This window comes from Muscardinus avellanarius, assembly GCF_963383645.1.
Source record: "Muscardinus avellanarius genome assembly, chromosome: 5".
NCBI lineage: Eukaryota > Metazoa > Chordata > Mammalia > Rodentia > Gliridae > Muscardinus > Muscardinus avellanarius.
In genome coordinates, this window is record NC_137790.1 from 28740341 (window position 1) to 28761141 (window position 20801).

The 20801-nt window shown below is 33.6% G+C and overlaps 1 protein-coding gene across 4 annotated transcripts in view; it reads right to left on the reverse strand.

Moving 5' to 3' along the window:
- Positions 1-11948: 11948 nt before the first annotated feature.
- USP25 (ubiquitin specific peptidase 25) overlaps positions 11949-20801 on the reverse strand; it is a gene marked incomplete at both ends in the record, with an annotated part of 131216 nt that continues 122363 nt past the window's right edge. For all 4 annotated transcript variants that reach the window (XM_080695449.1, XM_080695448.1, XM_080695447.1 and 1 more), the window contains 3 exons: positions 11949-12121; positions 12433-12628; positions 15628-15751. In XM_080695449.1, the coding sequence (XP_080551575.1) occupies positions 11949-12121; positions 12433-12628; positions 15628-15751 (493 nt within the window). The remainder of the gene's footprint in view (positions 12122-12432; positions 12629-15627; positions 15752-20801) is intronic.

Consider the following 20801-nt stretch of genomic DNA (forward strand, 5'->3'; position numbering starts at 1 on the left):
CGCCACCATGCCCAGCTGTAAGATCCTGTTTCAAAATAAAAAGATTCTAGAGGTGTAGTTGAGAGGTAGCATTCCCCTGACAGATAGTCTCAGTGTCTTTCACAACCACACAAATAAATAATTTTAAAAAAGGGTTAGGGGTATAGCTCAGAGGTAGAATGCCCTAGGGTTAAATCCCTAGTATAAAACATACACACACACACACACACACAGAGTCAAGTAAAGAAAAATCTAGATATTATTCACTTAATATTTCTAATGCTAACATATACATTGTGTGAATATCATTTTTCAATTAATATTTTTCAATACTTGTTTTAATTTCTAAAGTGGAAAATATCAATAGATGCAGCCTGCCCAAAGAAAATTTCTCAATAGTTTTTTTTTTTTTTGGGGGGGGGGGTCTGGGAATGGAACCCAGGGGCATTCGACCTCCGAGCTACACCCACTGACCTATTTTTTATTCTTTATTTTGAAACAGGGTCTCACTAAGTTACGAAGGGTCTAAATACCTGAGGCTGTCTGTGAACCACAATCCTCTGGTCTCAGCCTCCTGAATGCTGGGATTACAAGTGTGCACCACCATGTCCGGCTTTTTAATAACTTTTAGGAATAATTATTATACATATTACATAGATTTTTCTCCTACTGTCATTCATTTTAAGCTTATTTTATGGCTTTTATAATTCAGTTATAATCAAATCTATTGTCTTATTTTGTAATTTCTTATTTTGGTATAATACTTAGAATATCTTAGAATACTTAGGATATCTTAGAATACTTAGAATATCTTGTGAAGTTTCTGAGACCAAAAGTTTGTGAGCTGATGTTCTATACTGGAGATGCTCAATTAGGAAAGATATTTTTCAATAGGGGAGAAAAAAGAGCTAATTTATAAACAATACAAAAATATTAAAATACATTAAGCTTCCTAGATGTAGACTTAACTAAAGAGAAATGAAAATCATTTGAAAATTCAGTAAAGACATAAATCTTATAGTAAAACAATATTCTTTTTAAAAGGAATATTTAGTATTGTAAAGCACCACAATTTCTCTCTATATATCATGTCCTTGTCCTTTGTAACATATATAATTAAAATGAGAATGCCGATAATTTGAGGCAAGATTAAATCACTCTAAAGTTTATCTATAAAATAATACAGAAAATTCTGAAAAAAAGAGTAATAAGGGTGCATATGCTGGAGAGTGATATTTGAATTATTAAATATGAAGGATATTAGTTAAAAATAACAATTTTAAATCAATGTTAAGACAACATGAAACAACAGTAAATTAGTGAAGTTGACTACAGAGACAAAAAGATAATAAAACTTAAGAGCATTTATGAATATAAAATTTTGTAGAAGACACTATATTTTAGGTCAGTGAGAAAGAAAATTTTATAAATGGCTCTATGGCAACTGTATAAAACTGAGAGAAAACATGGGCTCTTGAGCTCACCCCTTAAATTGATATAATTGCCAACCACAGTAAAGATTGACATAAAAATTGATACTACAAAAATACCAAGAGAAATCATGGGTGAATATTTTTAAAACATTAATCCAAGAAAAGATATTCTAAGTATGATACCAAAAGAAGAAATTACAAAACAAGACAATAGATTTGATTATAACTGAATTATAAAAGCCATAAAATAACCAGGCGTGGTGGCACACACTTGTAATCCCCGGGCTTGGAAGGCGGAGACAAGAGGATCACTCTGGTTCGAAGCCACCCTTGCTGGCTTAAGAGACCCTGTTTCCAAATAATATAAAAATGGGTCTGGGATTATAGCTCAGAGGTAGAAGGGTTTCCAGGAACCAAACCCCAGTACCACCAAAAAAAAAAAAAAAAAAAAAGCCATAAAATAAGGAAGCTTAAAATGAATGACAGTAGGAGAAAAATCTATGTAATATGTATAGTAGTTATTCCTAAAATGAGCTACTGCAGATTTATAGACAATAACATCCAGAAGAAAAAATATAAGTGGTATAAACAGGTCATTAACTATATAACAGGTCATTAAATACCTATTAACACACTGAATAATACTGAATAATACTGTCATTAAATGTAAAATGTAATGTAAAGAAAATAAACCTTTGGATGTCATTGAAAGATACCAAACACCAATACTATTTTGCGATTGAGTGCATGAAGAGTCTCCTAGCAATGTGAACTGGAATAGGTTTGCAGTAGCAATATGGCAATGTAGCTCAAAGTTTTAAATGTGCATCCTTTGTGATTCAGACAAAAATTATCCTTAAAAATTAGAAGACAAATTCCAATATCTTTTTCATCTATCTAATGTGTCTGTGGCAGACTGCACTGTATGCCCACATATGTATGTTAGTACATTCTCCATATAGTCAAAAGCCAGGGACAGCAGAGTCTCTATACAAGAAAAACCATTACCAGAGAGGAAAAAAGCCACATTGGCCAAAGACATTAACATGCTTAATTTTGTACAATGCAAATGTTCTGGCTGGATCGGGTGTATGCCTGTGGTCTCATCTCAGCTGCTTGGGAGGCCAGGATAAGATGGCAAGTTTAAAGCCCTATCTCAAAATAAAAATTTAATAAGGGTTGGGATGTAACTTGTTGATAGAGGGCTTGCCTAGCATGCACAAGGAACTGGATTCAATTCCTGGTAACAACTGTTTCCCCCATATTTTATTTAAGTTTTTTTGGAAGCAGGTTTTCACTGTATTGCTCAGAGTGGTTACAGACTCCTGGTTTCAAGCTATTTTTCGGTCTCAGATGCCTATGTGGCTGGGTACCCCCCCTGCCTAGCTGTAATACAGATATCTTACCAAAAACAAACTAACAAAAACCTGTGAGCTGTGGGTGTGACTATGGTAAAGTGACTGCTTGGCATATGAGATTCTGGGTTCCATCGCTAGCCCAGGGGGCAGGGATAGAACATTGAATTAAAGTAAGAGATTTGTACACACTTTCTTAGAAATGTGTTTGCATCTATTACAAAGACTTGGATATCCTTTGGATACAGTTGTGTATACATGTACACATGAATAGAAAGATGCCCAGTCATCATCAGCAACAAAAATAGTGCCTAACTCTAGATAATTACTTTTGTCTCATTCCATAAGCGTATGTTTACATATCAATAGAGTGTATGGCACATGGCTGGTATTCAATAAGTGCACGAGTGAATGAATTACATGAATTTCTAATAATATGCATATCCCCAAGTCAATTTTAAAAGTAAAACATTGAGAAGGGCTGGAGATGCCTCTCGGTGGCCAAGCACTTGTCTAACATGAGATCCTGGGTTCAATCCCTTGCACTATAAAAAAATAAAGCATTAAATAGCATATCATTGTGTGATTTGATAAAAAAAGAACAAACATTTCAATCAAAACAGGTATATTTTTGAGGCCACAGGGATAGTTACAAATTCCTGAATATCTAGTTTTACAGGTCAATTTCTTACCCCCCTCCGCCCCCCGTGGTGCTGTGAATTGAACTCAGGGGAATTCTTTCTACAGGCTATGTCCCCTATCTTTTCTTTCTTTTTTTTTTTTTTATCAGTGCACTATAGTCATACATCTTAATGGGGTATAAGATGGTAAAGACATACATGCATACACCAATTATTTAGCCCTTTCCCATTTCCCACCCCATTCCCTCCTTCTCATGTTTGGCTTAGTAATTGACTTTCATCTGTTGTGAATGTACATCAAGAACATTAAGGAATTCCCCTCTTCCCCCTCTCTACCCTTTCTTTTGAAAGATCAAGTCCCTTAACTTACTGCACAATGGTCTCAAATCTGCAATCCTCTTGTCTCAATCTCCCAAGTATGGGAACTACAGATGTTCACCACCAATTCTGGCTACATAAAATTGACAATCACTCAAAACACAAACAATGACAAATGCTGGTGAAAATGTGGAGAAATTGGAACTCTTAATACATTGTTGGTGGGGTTGCAAATTAGTGCAATCACTTTTGAAATCAGTATGGAAGATCCTCAGAAGAATGGGAACAAACCTACCATACAATCTAGCAATACCACTCTGGGTATCTATTCAATAGAATGGAAACCAAACTGCCAAATTAATGCATGTATATCTATGTTCATAGCCACACAATTCACAATTGCCAAACTATGCAATCAGCCAAGAGGCCCATCAACTGATGAATGAATTAAAAAAACTACAGTGTGTATATATATATATATATATATATATATATATATATATATATAAAATTTTACTCAGCCATAAAGAAAAAAAATTATGTAATTTGCAGGAAAATGGATGGAACTGGAGAACATTATGCTAAGTGAGATTATTCAGTCACAAAAAATGAAAAATTGGAAAATGGGTCATTGGAGAAACTATGGATGAGCAAATAAGGTGACCTGAAGGGGATGAGAGAGAGGAACAGGGAAATTCTCTCATGTACATGATGTACATTCACAAACATATCAAAGTCAATCACTAAACCAAACATGAGGAGGGAGGGGGAAGGGATTGAGGTGGGAACTGGGAAAGGGCTGAGTGATGTGTGAATGTATGCCTCTACCATCTTGTATTCCATTAAGATGTATGACTACAACAATGCACCAATAACAAGAAAAAATGATATCCTTAAAGGAAGTTAGTGCGTTTGTTCTACTTATTTTCACTGAATTCCAATTTTCTTTCTATTCTCTGCTCTGAGCATCTGAGGCTTGAACTGCAAACTACATTTCTCCAACTTCTTTGATACCTCCCTATTATTAGGTTCTGTCAATAAGAAGTACTAGGGAGGAAGCTGGGAGATAGGTAGAACAAATAAGATCAAACACTTATAAATAAGAATGGAAGTTGTCTTTGACTGTTAATTTACCAGTGTTTACCTAAGACTGGTAGAATCTTGATTCCAGTATCCAATGACTTTAAGAACTTCTATAATTATCTGTAAAATGTATACCTCAGGATTACCAAAAGCAATTATGGTGAATTTCCTCAGAGCTCCAAGGACCTTGTAATATGAATATCCCCTTTTTTATTTCCCCACTCCTAAAACTAGGAGCTATATCCTGCAATTATGATCTCTAGGTTACCCTCTAATGTCTATGTGCCCACATCTCCTCCATATCTAGTATGGACTGCCTTATCTGGGCTCATGCTGCTATAAGTACTAAAGATTAAAGTAGCTCAAAAGGGTCTACCTCAAGAAGCCAAAGATTCCAAAAACCAGGAATAATAATTAACAATGAATGACAAACTGTAAAATGGCTGTAATAGTAATTAATGGCAAGATCAAGATAGGGATAAAAAAAAAAGCTGAAGGCTAGTTTGATCAGATTAGCACTTCACAGTGTGTTTGAGTATTAAAGGAACATTGACATGGTAAGATGCTCATATCAGCAAGGGTCTGGAGGAAGGTCCATGTAGTGGAATTTCCTGTGATGAAAATGTTCTAAAATGTGCTGTTCAATGTCAGGCAACTAGCAGATATGACTATTAAGTATTTGAAATGTGGCTAGAATGACTAAGAAACAGAATTTAAAATTGTTTAAATTGAAGTAACCAGTGGCTACCAAATTAGACAATGCAGGTTTAGGAAGTTTGAAGAGGCTGCTACTGGACACCTCTATTAAGGTGCCAGAAGTACTGGGGTTACAAGAACAAGAGATAGGATCTCCCTTCAAGAAAATCCAAGCAGCAGTTGAAAATAGACACATAAAACAAAGCACTTTGAAAGAGTAGTATTCAATAGTTAGAAATATGAATTATAGGTGACAGAGAGATTGCGTAGGGATGAATCCAATAGTCCAGTTAACAGGTAAGAAGACTTTATTCACTGGACTGGTGAGGACATATTAAAAATTGATTTGAAAAATTGGTAACCAATGAAAAATTAAAAGAATTTTTAATAATTCTTCATTTCTAGATAATTTTACCATTCGCCAAGAGAATATAAAAGAATCACACTTGGGTGAAAGTGATGAATTCAGCTTGAATGAGCAAAGTTCAAAGTGCCTCAAAAGGCCGGGCGTGGTGGCGCACACTTGTAATCCCAGCGCTTGGGAGGGTGAGACAGGAGGATCACACAGGTTTGAAGCCAGACTCAGCTACTTAGTAATTTTCTCAGCAAACTCAGTGAGACCCTATTTCAAAATAAAATATAAAATAGGTTCCGGTGTAGCCCAGAGGTAAAAGGCCCCTGGGTAGCATCCCAAGGACTATGAAAAAAAACAGTGCCTCTAAAGCATCCAGGTACATATGTTGAACAGACAACTGACAATATGTTTCAGTTTAGAACAAGGGACTTTTGACTAAGTATTGACCCATAAGTTGTATAGGTAGAATGGAAGGACGATGTAGTAGACATGACCTTCCAGGAGGGGTAAAAATAGAAGGGGCCAAATACCACGCCTTGAGCAATCTTAATATTTATGTAGAAAGAAAAGGAATTAAGAAGGAATGCAGGTAAGAAGAAAGGTAGCCCAAAGAGGCTTATTTTATGAAGTCAAAGTTTCTGAACACCAGGATCAGGAGTAAGTAACAGTGACAAATTTTAGAAAAGAAAAAGCTGCCAAATACTGAATATTTACTAATGTGGCAGTTCATTATTTTCAAATGTTTTATAAACACATTAAATTTTTGTTGATGTTGTTTTTGCAGTACTGGGGACTGAACCTAGGGGTATTCTCTCTCTGAGCTAAACCCCCATCCCTATTTTTTATTTATTCATCCACTGACTTGGGCTATGCTCCATCACAGCCTCTTAGAATATGGCCACAGGTTAGTAACTCAAGATAAAATTGAAGGGGCAACTATCTAACCTAATGTTCTTGGGTTAAGAACTCAAGTTCTCACTTAAGACACCTTTTTAAGAACACACATGATAGTTACATATCCACAATGGAATTTTATGTGGCCATAAAGAATAAAATTATGTAATTACAGGGAAATGAACAGAACTAGAGATTGTGCTAAGCAAGATTAGCTAGTCCCAGAGAGTGGAGAGTTATGTGTTGGTTTTTCACTCATATGTAGAAGCTACAGAGAAAGAGAAACAAAAGGAACATCAGATAAATAAAAGGTGACAGTAGTAGGATAGTGGAAGGGGAATCTAAGGAAGGTACAGAGGTAAAAGAAGAGACTTGATAGAAACAGTTCAATAATGCTATGTTCATATGTGGAGTTATCACATACCAATTTTAGCATTATGCATAGGAAGGAGCAGGATGGAACCTGGAGCTAAACACGAGTCTTAAGTGTAAGTTTCTATCACTCTGAACCTCACTGTGATGTACAATTACAATGATACAATGCACTTAAACAAAGACTTCTCATGTGTTCTGATGCACAACCAGAGTCGAGAACACTGTTCCAGCTCTCTAGATTTGAAAAACAAAAGTACCATTTGCTAAAGAAAAAGCATAGTGTAGACGTTTGGGGCCAGTATAAGGTAATAAAAGTGGTCTTTCTGGATTATTTTTGCTTTAAAAAAATGCCCTGAAAGTAACAGGTCTGGTAATAAAATCTATACATGGTATACTACATGCTGATTTCATTTGTATTTTCTTCATATCACGCTATCAATAATGCCCACTGCTTATTTTATCCTGATTAATAATTAGCTGTACATTTATAGGTAGGGAGATGAAAAATTGAAGGATCATACTTATTTTCTTTAATTTTCTGAGTATGGCAAAGGAAAGATCAGATCAGAAGCTGATTGAATATGAGGTTGGTAGGATGGTAGTGAAAGTCTAAAGTAGCTAGCAAGAGGAATATTATATGAAAAAAACAAGGTTATTTAATATTTTAGCATATGTGCATGTATACATGTAGTACAACTATATACAGTTCCCTCAATTGTGACTCAGTTATATTATTAGGTTATTAATTCTGTTATTATCAGTCACTTTTAAGCAAACAAACAAATGAAATGGCTAAAAACTACAGGAGGGAGAATTTGTAAATAGGTTACTTCAATTTTATAAAAACAATGACCCTTTCCTACCAAATCCTACTAAAAAAACAAAGAAGCCACACAGCATCATGTGTATCTACTATGAAAGGTTATTCAAACATGAAAAAATAGCCGGGCATGGTGGCGCACGCTTGTAATCCCCACACTTGGGAGGCAGAGACAGGAGGATCGCGCAGGTTCGAAGCCAGCTTTGCTGGCTTAGGAGACCCTGTTTCCAAATAAAAATATAAAATAGGTCTGGGAGTGTAGCCCAGAGGTAGAAGGGCTTCTAGGAACCCCAGTACCACCAAAAAAAAAAAAAAAAGAAGAAAAAAAAAAGAAAAAAGAAACCTCTTAGATTGGAGGTAGAGAGGGCAAAAAAAGGTGTGATATTAAAACACTAGCAAAATTGAAATATCCATGGTATAATGATATATATGATAGTCTACATGGACTACTTTAATTCATTCAAAAAAATTTTTGTTCAATGAAAATAGTGAACTAATTAAATGAATGCACTGTGAGCTATCTTTAACTTGAACTGCTATTTTAGTAGTTTTAGAATAAAGAGAAAGTAAAAGAAAACAAACCAGATGTATAAGTAGAACTATACATATGTGTATTATATCTTGAGGCTAAAAAATAGATGCTAACAGTTCTACTCTTACTTCTGTTATAGACTGATCTGCAACTCACATTCATATGTAGAAGCCCTAACCCTCCAAGGTGACTGTGTTTGAAGGTAAGGCCTTTAAGGAGGTAATTAATGTTAAGTAAGGTCACAGGGTAGAACTCCAACTCATTATGACTGATGGATGTCTTTAGAAGAGGAAGACATGACAGAGATGTGTGTGCACAGAGAGAAGGCAGCCATCTGCAAGCCAAGAGAGGCCTCAGGAGAAACCAAACTGCTAACCCCTTGACCTTGGGCTCCTAGCCTTCAAATGGATGAGAAAGTACATTTCTGCTATTTAAGGAAGAACATCTGTAGTATTTTTGTTATAACATGCCTAGTAGACTAATATGCATACTTTGGATGAAGGTATCACGACCACAACAAATGGTATTTAATCTATTTAACAATGAAAAGTAAAAAAAAAAAAAAAAAAAAAAAAAAAAAAAAGTGCATAGGTGCATTCCCACTCTCAATCCCCAAACACCTCGTTGTTTTTTTTTATTTTTTTTATTTTGGGGAGTGAGAGTAGGGCCTACAGCAAGCCAATAACTCTGAATCACAAGATGAAGATATTAAAAATCCATATACTTTGAATACAAGAGGACAAAAATCCATGTTATGTCAGTAAAATCTGAAACAGAGTAAAACAATTTTAAGCCACTTCCTTGAAACTGCAAGTGAGGAAAATATGAAAAAGCTTTCAACAAAGAATTTCCTAAGCAAATGGAAATTAAAAGCCGGGAGTGGTGGCGCATGCTTGTAATCCCAGCATTTGGGAGGCTGAGACTGGAGGATAGCAGTTCGCAGACAGCCTCAGCTACCTAGTGAGGCCCTCTGCAACTCAGTGAGACCCAGTTTCAAAATAAAGAATAAAAAATAGGGCAGGGGTTGTAGCTGGGAGGTCGAATGCCCCTGGGCTCCATCCCCAGAACCGCAAAAAAAAAAAAAAAAAAAAAAAGGAAATTAAATAGCATCAATTTAAAGTACACCAATAGTTTTATTTAGCTTTTAAACTTTAGCAGATGTCAAAATCATGTGGAAGAGTTTAAAAGGCATCACTTTGAAGAGTTTCTGAATCCACAGTCCTGGAGGGCTTAAGAATTTTTAGTTCTAACATGTTCCCTAATATTGTTGAAACAGCTAGTCTGGAAACTACACTTTGAAAATTACTAGTTTAGTGGGTGGCTTTATTGTGTTTCACTGAATGTGCTAAATATTAGAGGAGTCCCAAAGATTCACCTGTGGCTACTGGTTTCCCTAAACCATTACAGAGCAATACGTTTCTGTAAGTTCTATCTATTTAGATTCCATTCTGCATTATATCAAACTGTTATTTTGGGAAAGAGGGAAAAAAGTATAGCGACCAAAATTAAAATTATTTAAAGTCAAATGTGCCCATGTAATCCCAATTCTTAAATCATGAGCTCAAAGACACATTTAACCCAGTAAGTTACATAAAGAAAATTCACTGACCTAAATCTTAGGATTAGATTAAAAGCTAATAGAAAAGTTTTTTCCCTAGATTAGGAAAAAGGCCACTTTCTTAAATTATTTCATATTAGTAGGAATGAATGAATGAATGAATGACCCAATTTTCAAGTATACAATAAATGTAAGCACAATCCTTACCTTCAGCCCAAGTACCACATGATTCCCTGGATGACACTGTCTTTTCAAAGAATGATTTCCATACGCTATTTGATCATTTGATCACTTTTGCGTCTCAGCAGTCCATTACACATATAAACTCAAATAACTACCATTATGGTAGAATATCATAAAATATCAAAGCTGTGATACTTTACAAAAGATGTGATGAAGTTTCTAAGCTTTTAACAAGACTTGAAAACAACTGCAGGATTCGCTTCAGTAAGAACTTAAAATCTAAATTCAAACATTTTGATAGTTATAATATGCAAAATGTAACTTTACAAAAGAATACTATCAATTCTTTATCATTAATTAATGTCTTAGCAATAGGATACCTTTATAAAACATAACATATAAGATTAATATTTTTCTTTCTCCTCAGTTCAGGATCTTTTGTGAAGGCACTTTTTTGATTAAAAAAAAAATAACTAGTTTTGGCGACGCTTTAACAAACATACACATAGCATAATGATATATTTTACTATGCTAACAAAGCATCATTTATAAAGAAAATTTATAAATTCAAAAATAGGTTCTTGGTAACATGATTACCATTAAAGCATTGATTTGATTTTCATTCACAATATTACTATTAATCTTAAACAGTAATTCCATCTATAAAATGTTCCACAACTTTTTCCTTTTGGAAAACGGAAGTAAATAAAGCAGTTAAGATACTCATAACTTCTAGTTAAACAGTATCAACTTCATTTCACAGCATTGTTAAGTAGAGAGCATTTTCAATTAAAGTGGTATACAATTTACAAAAATAGAATGATTATATAATGTAAAACATCGTCCTCCATTATTAAGAATGTGTGTGCTTGTATATACATATTTCTTTTTTTAAGTTTCACAAATAGCCCTTATTCAAGTACTTTTTTCATGTGTCTCTTGAAATAATATTACCTTGTTATATTATTTGTAAATACATAAAAAATAAAAGGTTAATCTAAGAAAAGGTTAAAAGTTTCAGTGTAATTTGACTTAAAAACTAGCCACTCATTTCAGTAAAAGCCTGAATAAATTCAAAACAGGTTTAGGTACTACACTAAGTTCAACAACTTAATAAAAAATATAGTTATATTTAAGTGTCAAATAGTAATTTTCCACTATGCTACCATTATATCAAAATAAAGACTGTACTAATCTATTCACCACCAAATCTTAATCCCCAGAAAAATTAATTTACATATTATAACTAAAATAATACACTAATATGCAATATACCTGCTTACAAACACATAGGTAGCCATAAATAAAACTTTATTCTTTAATTTCATTTACAAGCTACCAAATAATTATGTATTGTACACAAGTGCTGAATACTTAAAATGGCTGTAGTCATGGAAGGATCCAGACTGAATTGAAAGCTGGTAAAGAAAAGATAAAAGCAAAGTAATACTGTAACAGAGAGGTGGCAAAAGCATAGTTTTGCCATAATAATCAGGTTTGTAATTATACATCAGTTCTGGTTAAAACAAAGTCTGAGTGCCATGCGATTCTCAGCTTTATTATTTAAAGTCTGGCTAAAAGTCTGTATAGTCATTTGTTTTTTACAGTTATTAAAATAAAAAAAGTTAAAAACTATAGCAGCAACAAGCAAACCCTGTGACAGGAAGGCAAGGGTTAAGAACTAAAAAAAAGTTTATACAGTGTGTTTAGGGAAAGTGTGTGCATTTTATCTTCCATCAGCAGGAGTTCGACTGAGGGACAACATGATTCGGGCAAATCTCTCACAAAGTTCATGCGTGGAATAGGAAGGTAACTTCGGTGGCTCGTGGAAACCTTTAATCTCCGTAGAACAGTCAAGCAATTTTGGCAGAAAATCTGTCAGCTTTTCTTGGAGGTTTGCTGAAAACAAAAACAATTAGATGTATCTAAACATAAAGAAAAATTACCAAGTGATCCCCTGCAATTAATATTAATAAACTAGCAGTAGTCAGTCAATGTTTCATTTTGAGATATGTAAAATAATTAACATTTTTTGAGAAGAGATAAAAACATAAATGGAAACAGAATATGAAGTTTATTAAAAAGGAAGAAACAGTAATGATGGAAAAGTGAATATATTAAGAATGTAAAATGGAAAGAAAAAGTGCATATTATTCTAATCACTTTCAATCCTAACAAATCAGGTGTTTCCTCGCATTGTTTAAACTTACATTCCATTTCTTGTCCTAGGTAGGAACACCATCGATTCCTCATATCTTCCACAGCAAGTATATCTTTCTCTTCCATTTCATCCACCAGTAATAGGGGCAAAAATGGAACAATAAACTCATTCATGATTATCAAACCATTGTTTACATCTCGATCCTCTCCAGATTCAAACAGTTCTGCAGCTTGTTCATTTAATTTCTTAATGCAATGAAAAAGAAAACAGGTTTTATTTTTTAATTAAGAGATCTTTAATGTTAATACTAAAAAAAAAAATAGGCACAGTCAATGAAAGTATTAGAATAAACAGCAGTCAGAAAAAACCCTTATCCTATTCTTGCAATAAAAAATCTCTTAGAAGTTACATATAACAGTAGCAACAGAAACAAAAGTAAAAAGCAGATAAAAAAAGATAAAAATTGTTTTTAAATTGTGTGTTCAGCCTATATTACTTTGATGATCACTATAATGGCCATTTTTCTTTAGAGATTGTTTCCCAGTTAAACAAATTATGAGTTCTCAAAGTAAATTTTAAAATAAACTAACACCACATATTAATTTTGGAGTAACTCATCATTACATATTTTCAGGTGAAGAGATACTCTATTTCTTGATATAAATTGATTCATTTTTCTCCTTCAACTAATTTTTACTGAGTACACACCATTTATTAAAAACTGTTCTACAGGCATGGGTGCACCCAAGTAATTAATACCGGAAGCTCCCTGTGCTGCTTATAACATGGTAAATAGGTCAGCATACTTTTTCTTTCAAGTTTCAAGTACAATACTTTATGGATTAAGGGACATATAGTTTCTATATGACTATTCAACTCTGCCGTTATGCCATAAAGGAAGCCATATATAATATGTAAATGAAGAGTCATGAATGTATTTAAAATCTTTTGTTATTAATATAAATATGCCTTCAAAATTTGAATTTTAAATATGAAAGTTACATTATTTGTGTATACATAATATAATTCTTGTGCAACTGATCTTGACTATGGAAAGAGACTTGTGCAAAAGACTAACTCAACCACTAATAAATTATTTGGTCTTGAATAAATTAGTTAAATCTCTTAGCTTCAGCTTTCTTATATGAAAACTAGAATACTATTATCTTTCTTAAATAATGATTATAAGGTTTAAGTGAGATTAGTATGACCATCTACTATAAATTTTGGCAATATACATTTAAGAAGATATTATTGTTATCATTTTGAAAGTTAATTTTAAGCTACAATGAATCAAAGAATGCCCTAGAAATATTATATATATATATATATATATACTTATATATGTGATATATATATATATATGACATATTTTATGGCTACAAAAAATATATACAAATATAATAACATAAATAAATGCAAAGCCAACCTTATTCGTTATCTTAAAGATCCACAAAACTAAAATGTGAGGCAGCTTTGAGAGTCTCATTCCTCCCTCACTCACTCTCCAGTAGTTGCCATGTCCCCTGATTTCATTTCTTTCATCACTCTCTGCCCTCCTCTTCACACCCTGTACCTCTATCTTGACTGAGGCGCCACCCTCTTTCCTGTCTATGTTTAATGACATCAATTTCTATTTCCTTCCAATCAAACTTACACTGATGCAAACTGACAATAACAACAGACAAGCTTCTAATGATGAGAGAGAAGCTTCTTTATAGTCTGACATCAAGTATTGTAAGTGTAGTCACTGCTCCTATAGCCCCACTCTTCCATATCCAAGCCACAATGAACTCATCTTCAGTTTCTGCTGTGTATATTCCACGTGTTTTCATATGGTGTTCCTTTGACTGAAGTGTTCTTCTCCCTCTCTACAATGACTAAAACTTCTATTTAACTTATTTGATTTAAGATCATTTCTTATCTCATCTCATAAGATCCTTCCCAACAATTTCAGACATATTGTTTTGTATATTACTCATATGGCACTTATTTTAGAATACAAAAACTACTGGTATATGTCTTATGAGATCGAGTTCTCTGAGGACAGAAAATGTGATGTGTCTTTTCATCTATGAATTTCTCAGAATCTGATACTCAGGAAATATATAATATGAAAAAACCTGAAAGGAACATTAAAATAATCTTCATAAGGTTGTGTTTATATACCTATATAAAATAAGTGTGGCTTGTTTACCACTGGAAAGTAAAAGAGAAACATTACACCATTTTTTAATATTTAAAGTAATCATCAGGCTTTTGTTGTATTTCAATTAAAAATCAGCTTCACTAAAGTATTTCTATAGCCCAGGAATTATTGTTCTTAAAGTAGCTCTAATACATTCAATGCCTACTTTCATATGCTTATATAAAACTCTTTATTTTTATAGTTTGAAATATATATATATATACATATATATGTATATATACATGTATAATTTAAGTTTTCCATCTCAGAATAAATTTAAAAGCCCCTGAAAATTTTTTTAAAGTAACTTTTAAAAAAAAAGTCTGTCATATTTCAGCACACACAGAGTGAAAATGTTTGGGGAAATACCTACTGATCAGCAGTGGAGAAAAGACGCTGAATCATAATGCTCCTTTGACATTATGTACAGCAAGTATATTGCCACTTATAAAATCTCAGAAAATATATTGTTTGTTTTCTGGAAGAATAAAATTTGCTTATAATTTATGCAGTCCATTTTTACTCAACAAAAAAGGAAGTAGTAATGTTATGATGAAGTCCAAATACAAAAACAACAACAACAACAAAAAAAACAATGCAATTTTCACTTTAAAACGACTTCTAGCCAGGCATGGTGGCACAGGCTTATAATCCAAGCACTTGGGAGGCTGAGCCATAAAGACTTCAGGTTCAGGGTCAGCCTTGGTATCTTAGGCCCTCTGAAACCTACTGAGACTTTGTTTCAAAGTAAAAAATAATATAGTTCTTCAGGTGTTGCACAGAGGTAAAATGCCCCTCAGTTCAATCCCCAGTACCTCTAGAAAAGAAGAAGAAAAAAGGAACATTTCTGCTTTATCACCTGTATTTTGATTTTCTTAGTGTTTTTTTTTTTTACCATCTTAAGAGAAAAGACTTAGCATATAGACATCACCATGATTATTATTCTTTCAAGAGTTTATATAGTCAATCACTTACATGTCAGGAAGATTTGTCAATTTAAAACAAAAAATAAACATACTATGTATGTATATGTAATACTATGCACATTCAACTTACTAGTAAACATTCTCTTCTATAATGTGATATCAACTCTTCATCATGTCCTCGATATGGCCCCTTGGATAAGAGTTCTTTGTTATTCTGATAAGCACAGATAAGGAAGAGCAAGGAATCTATATAACTTTAAAAATTAAAAAATAGCATTAGTATATAATTTTTGAAGTCAACTATAATTATAAAATAATTTAAATATACACTTTAATTTTTATTATCTAAAACGTTACAATTACTTTTAAAATAATCTAAAACATTACAGTTACTTTTAAAATAATCTAAAACATTACAATTACTTTTAAAAATAATCCGATGCACTGTAAATCCAAGAATATTTTCTAGCAATAGCAACATGTGAAACCAGGAGAAAGCTATGTCTTATAAATAAAATAAAAAGATAGAAGCTAGGAATTCAAGCAAGCTGAGAGAAAAGGCCATAATTCATGAAATCAATTAGCTTTCTTTTTCAATACTTATTTTTCTGAAATCCTCCATTTGGACATTTTCTTCAATAGCACATCTCTTTTTTTTTTTCCCCTCAGTCTTTATTTTGAAACAGGGTCTCACTGAGTTGCAAAGGGCCTCACTAAGTAGCTGAGGCCGTCCTCAAACCAGGATCCTCCCATTTCAGTCTCTCAAATGCCGAGATTACAAGCATGCTCCACCACACTGAGCTGCACAACATCAGTACTTGGGAGGCTGAGAAAGGAGAATTGCACAGGTTCGAAGCCAGCCTCAGCTACTTAGTGACGCTCTCAGCAACTTAGTGACGCTCTCAGCAACTTAGTGAGACCCTGTTTCCAAATAAAGTATTAAATAGGTCTGGGAGTATAGCCTGTAGGTAGAAAAGCCCCTTGGTTCTACCCCAAGTACCACACACACATACACACACACACACACAAAAAAAAAAAAAAAAAAGAGGGGGGAGTATTTCTAATTCTGGGAAAACTATTAGTATAAAACCAAAATAAGAAAGGCCATAAATAACATAAACAACTGAGAGGACAAAGCATTTGTGTAATAGTAACACAGAATAAATATATTTTAAAAGTAGGCAGCAAATATTTAATAGAATATTATAGTTTTATGTAAAATGGTTATTTTCTTACATGTTAGAGGGGAATGGTCATATACAGTCATATATAACTGGAACATAAAATGTGTTTTAAGATAAATCTTTTATATCCATTTGTATCCAATCATAGATGTTATCTTCTCACAGATTAATACAGAAAAATACTGAAATACTAATATGCTTGTAAGAGAACATATTGTTAAATTCTAGGTTATGCTGCAAAGTTACTACTTATTATTTGCTTCATGTGCTGAGACAGAAATCAAATCTACTTCATACATATATAAGTGTAAAAGAATTTGGAAATTTATATTCATATTCATGACAAATCAAATTAGTCATCTGAAACTGTCATCTGTCATAAGTTCATTTGATTTTGAGAAAATTTGAGTATAAAATTTTTGTTTGATATTATATAATTATGTCACATAATATATCCTCAAAGATTTTGTTTAGTAATAAAAGGTAATGATAATATTAAATGTTTTATATACTTAAGTTACAGTTTTTGGATATTTAGCTTGCAAATCAATCTTTTTTACTGCTGTTGAAAATATCGTTCCTAAATAACATTCATATGTAGTTTCATAGAACTGAATTACCTCCCTAAGAGTAGCTCTGGGGCCATGAGTTTAGTCTAATTGTCCACTGAGATGCACAAAATGTTTAATATTTTATCAAATTTTATTTTTCTTTTGGTACTGGGGATTGAAGCCAGAGTCATTCTACATCTGAGCTATACCTCCAACTTTTTTTTTTTTAAAGAGGGTCTCACTAAGTTGCAGAGGGCCTCACCATACATGAGGCTGCCTAAGAACTTGCGATCTTCCTGTCTCTGCTTCCCAAGTACTGTGATCATAAGCATGTGCTACCACACCCAGCTGTTTTATCAACTTTTTATGTGCTTAAAATATTTAACATTCAGAATTATATTGAGCAGACTACTTATCACATTCTTACTTAAGCCCATGTCGCCTGGTGAACTCAGTTTATCTCCAACTTATACTACTGTAAAATTACAGTTCCTGAAAACACTGTACCTCAAGTGACAATATTACCTTTTAAATTCTATTGAGTGAGCTGGGCTTGTTGCACAAGCTTGTAATCCCAACACTTGGGAGGCTGAGACAGGAAGATCACGGTTCGCGGATAGCCTCAGCTACTTAGTAAGGAAAGGCCCTTTGCAACTCAGTGAGACCCTGTTTCAAAAGAATGAAAAAAAGAGCCAGGGATGTAGCTCAGAGGTAGAATGCCCCTGGGTTCCATCCCTAGTACTGAAAATAATAATAATAATAATAATAATAATAATAATAATAATAACAACAACAACAACAATAACAACAACAACAATTCGATGGAGTGAGGTAAATGAATCTCTATCTCCCTCCTCCCCCATCCCCGACATAGGGTCTCACTATGTTGCCTAACTGGTCTTGAACACCTAGGCTCAAGCTATCCTCCTGCTTCAGCATACTTTACATACATATCTAATTTCACCCAATGATAGAAGGATATAGGAGTCTCCATTTGAATTTCTTCTCTTTAGTTAGCTGTGTAATCTGGACAAAGATACAACTCTGGGGCCTAGGTGCTTATCTTTTATCTAAGGCAGTCTACTCAACTATATGATACATTGATATTTTTCTAAGTAAGTACAAATCTCAAAAATCCTTAATGTGTATACTTCTTAAAGAAATAAAACTCTGACTAAAATAATTAATTAAATAGGGCTTTAATCAAAATAGCTTTCTATTTCAATGATCAAAATGAATTATTATTATTATTATTATTATTGTTATTATTATTATTATTACTGTTTTGTAGTATTAAGGTTTGGACCCAGGGGTATTCCACCTCTGAGCTACAATCCCAGCCCTACTTTTTATTCTTAATTTTGAAACAGTGTCTCGCTAAGTTGTGGAGGGTATCACTAAGTAGCTGAGGTTGACCGGGAACCTGTGAACCTCTTTTCTCAGTCTTCCAAATAATCAGACTATAAGAGTTCAGCACCATGCTCAGCTTGCGAATTATAAGACAATGACTAGGACCTTAATAATTTGTATACCAGTATTTAAATATAATGTCACCGTGGTGCCACACACTGTAATCCCAGCATTTATGAGGCTGAGAAAAAGGATCATGGTTCATGGGAAGCCTCAGCTACTTGGTGAGGCCTTCTGCAACTCAGTGAGACCCTGTTTCAAAATAAAGAATAAGCCGAGCGTGGAGGTGCAGGCTTATTATCTCAGCATTACAAGGGGGAAACTGAAGGATCCCAGTTCATGGACAGCCTCAGCTACTTAGCTTTGCAACTCAGACACTATTTCAAAAAACTTTTTAGTTTTTGAGTAAAAAATAGGGGGGTTAGGGGTATAGCTCAAAGGTAGAACGTCTCTGGATTCCATCCCCAGTACTGCAAAATAAGTGAACAGACAAATACATATATATGGCTGGGGATGTAGCTCAGAGGTACAATGTGCCTGAGTTCAATCTCTAGTACCTCAAAAATATAATTAAAAAATAAATACAATGTTAAATAAAATATTTTCCATTTATGTTATTACTTTTAAACTTCTGATTAATTATCAACAAATTCACTAAAATGTCTGGATATGAAATCAATCTTGAAAAATCAGAAACTTTCCTGTAAGTAAACCATAAATCTGCTATATGTGGGACTGTATTAAACTGAAGAGCTTCTGTATAGCAAAGAAAATCATCAATAACCTCAATAGAGAGCCTACAGAATGGGAGAAAATTTTTGCCAACTACTCCTCTGATAAAGGACTATTTTCTAAAATATCCACATAACTCAAGAAACTCATGGCTAAGAAAACAACCCAATTAAAATATGGACAAGTCAACTAAATAGATACTTCACACACACAAAAAAGAAATTCTAATGGCCAATAAATGTATGGAAAATGTTCAACATCATTAACAGAGAGATGCAAATCAAAATTACCCTGAGACTCCACTTAACTCCAAGTAGACTGGCAATCATTCAAAACAAAACAACAAATGCTGGTGAGGGTGTGGAGAGGTGGGGAATCTTAATACATTGTTGGTGGGATTGCAAATTAGTGCAACCACTTTGTAAAACAGTATAGACTATCCTAAGAAGATGGGAATGAATCTATCATTTGATCCAGCTAAACCACTTCTGGGTATTTACCCAAAAGTATGGAAACCAAAGTACCAAACTAACGCATGTGTATCTATGTTTATAGAAGCACAATTCACAACTGGATCAAACTATGGGATATGTGCACAATGGGATTTTACTAAGCCATAAAGAACACAATTATGTCATTTACATGGAAATGGATGGAACTGGAGAGCATTATGCTAAGTGCGATTAGTCGGTCACAAAAAGTAAGAAATCAGATGCTCTCCCTAATAAGTGGAAGCTAGGGAGAAAATGGGTCATAGGAGGGACTCTAAACAAAAAAGGATAAACCTTAGATGAGTAAAAGAAGGTGACCTGAGGGGACTGGAGGGGGTAAGAGGGAATCTCCCAAATGCACATGATGTATATTCACAAACATATCGAGATTAATCACTAAGCTGAACATGAGGAGGGAGGGGGAGGGAATGGGGTAGAAATTGGTAGAGGGCTAAATGAGTGATGTGTACATGTATGCCTCCAGTATCTTGTATCTCATTAAGATGTATGATTACAATGTACCTATAAAAATAAAAAAATAAAAATAACAGCATTGTATCTATAAAAAGCACTGTCTAAAAGAATTTTCTGGAATGATGGACTGTTTGTTATATCTGGGTTGGCCAATATAGTGGCTGCTGCAAACATTAGATATGTGGCCAGTGAGATTGAGAAACTGAATTTTTAGTTTTAGGTTTTAAAAATTTTAATGAGTTTATACTGTCACACATAGTTAGTGGCTACCATGTTCAACAATACAGCTCTAGAAATAAATGTCCATCCTGTCATAGAAAAAAAAACACCATTACCTCAACGGGACTTCTTAATGTATTAAAACAGAATAAACAATCCAATGTTATTTTTTTGGGTGGCTGCAATAAGACATATTGAAAACAAAGCAATTTGACTATTTTGAATTGTGCTGTAGTAAAACAT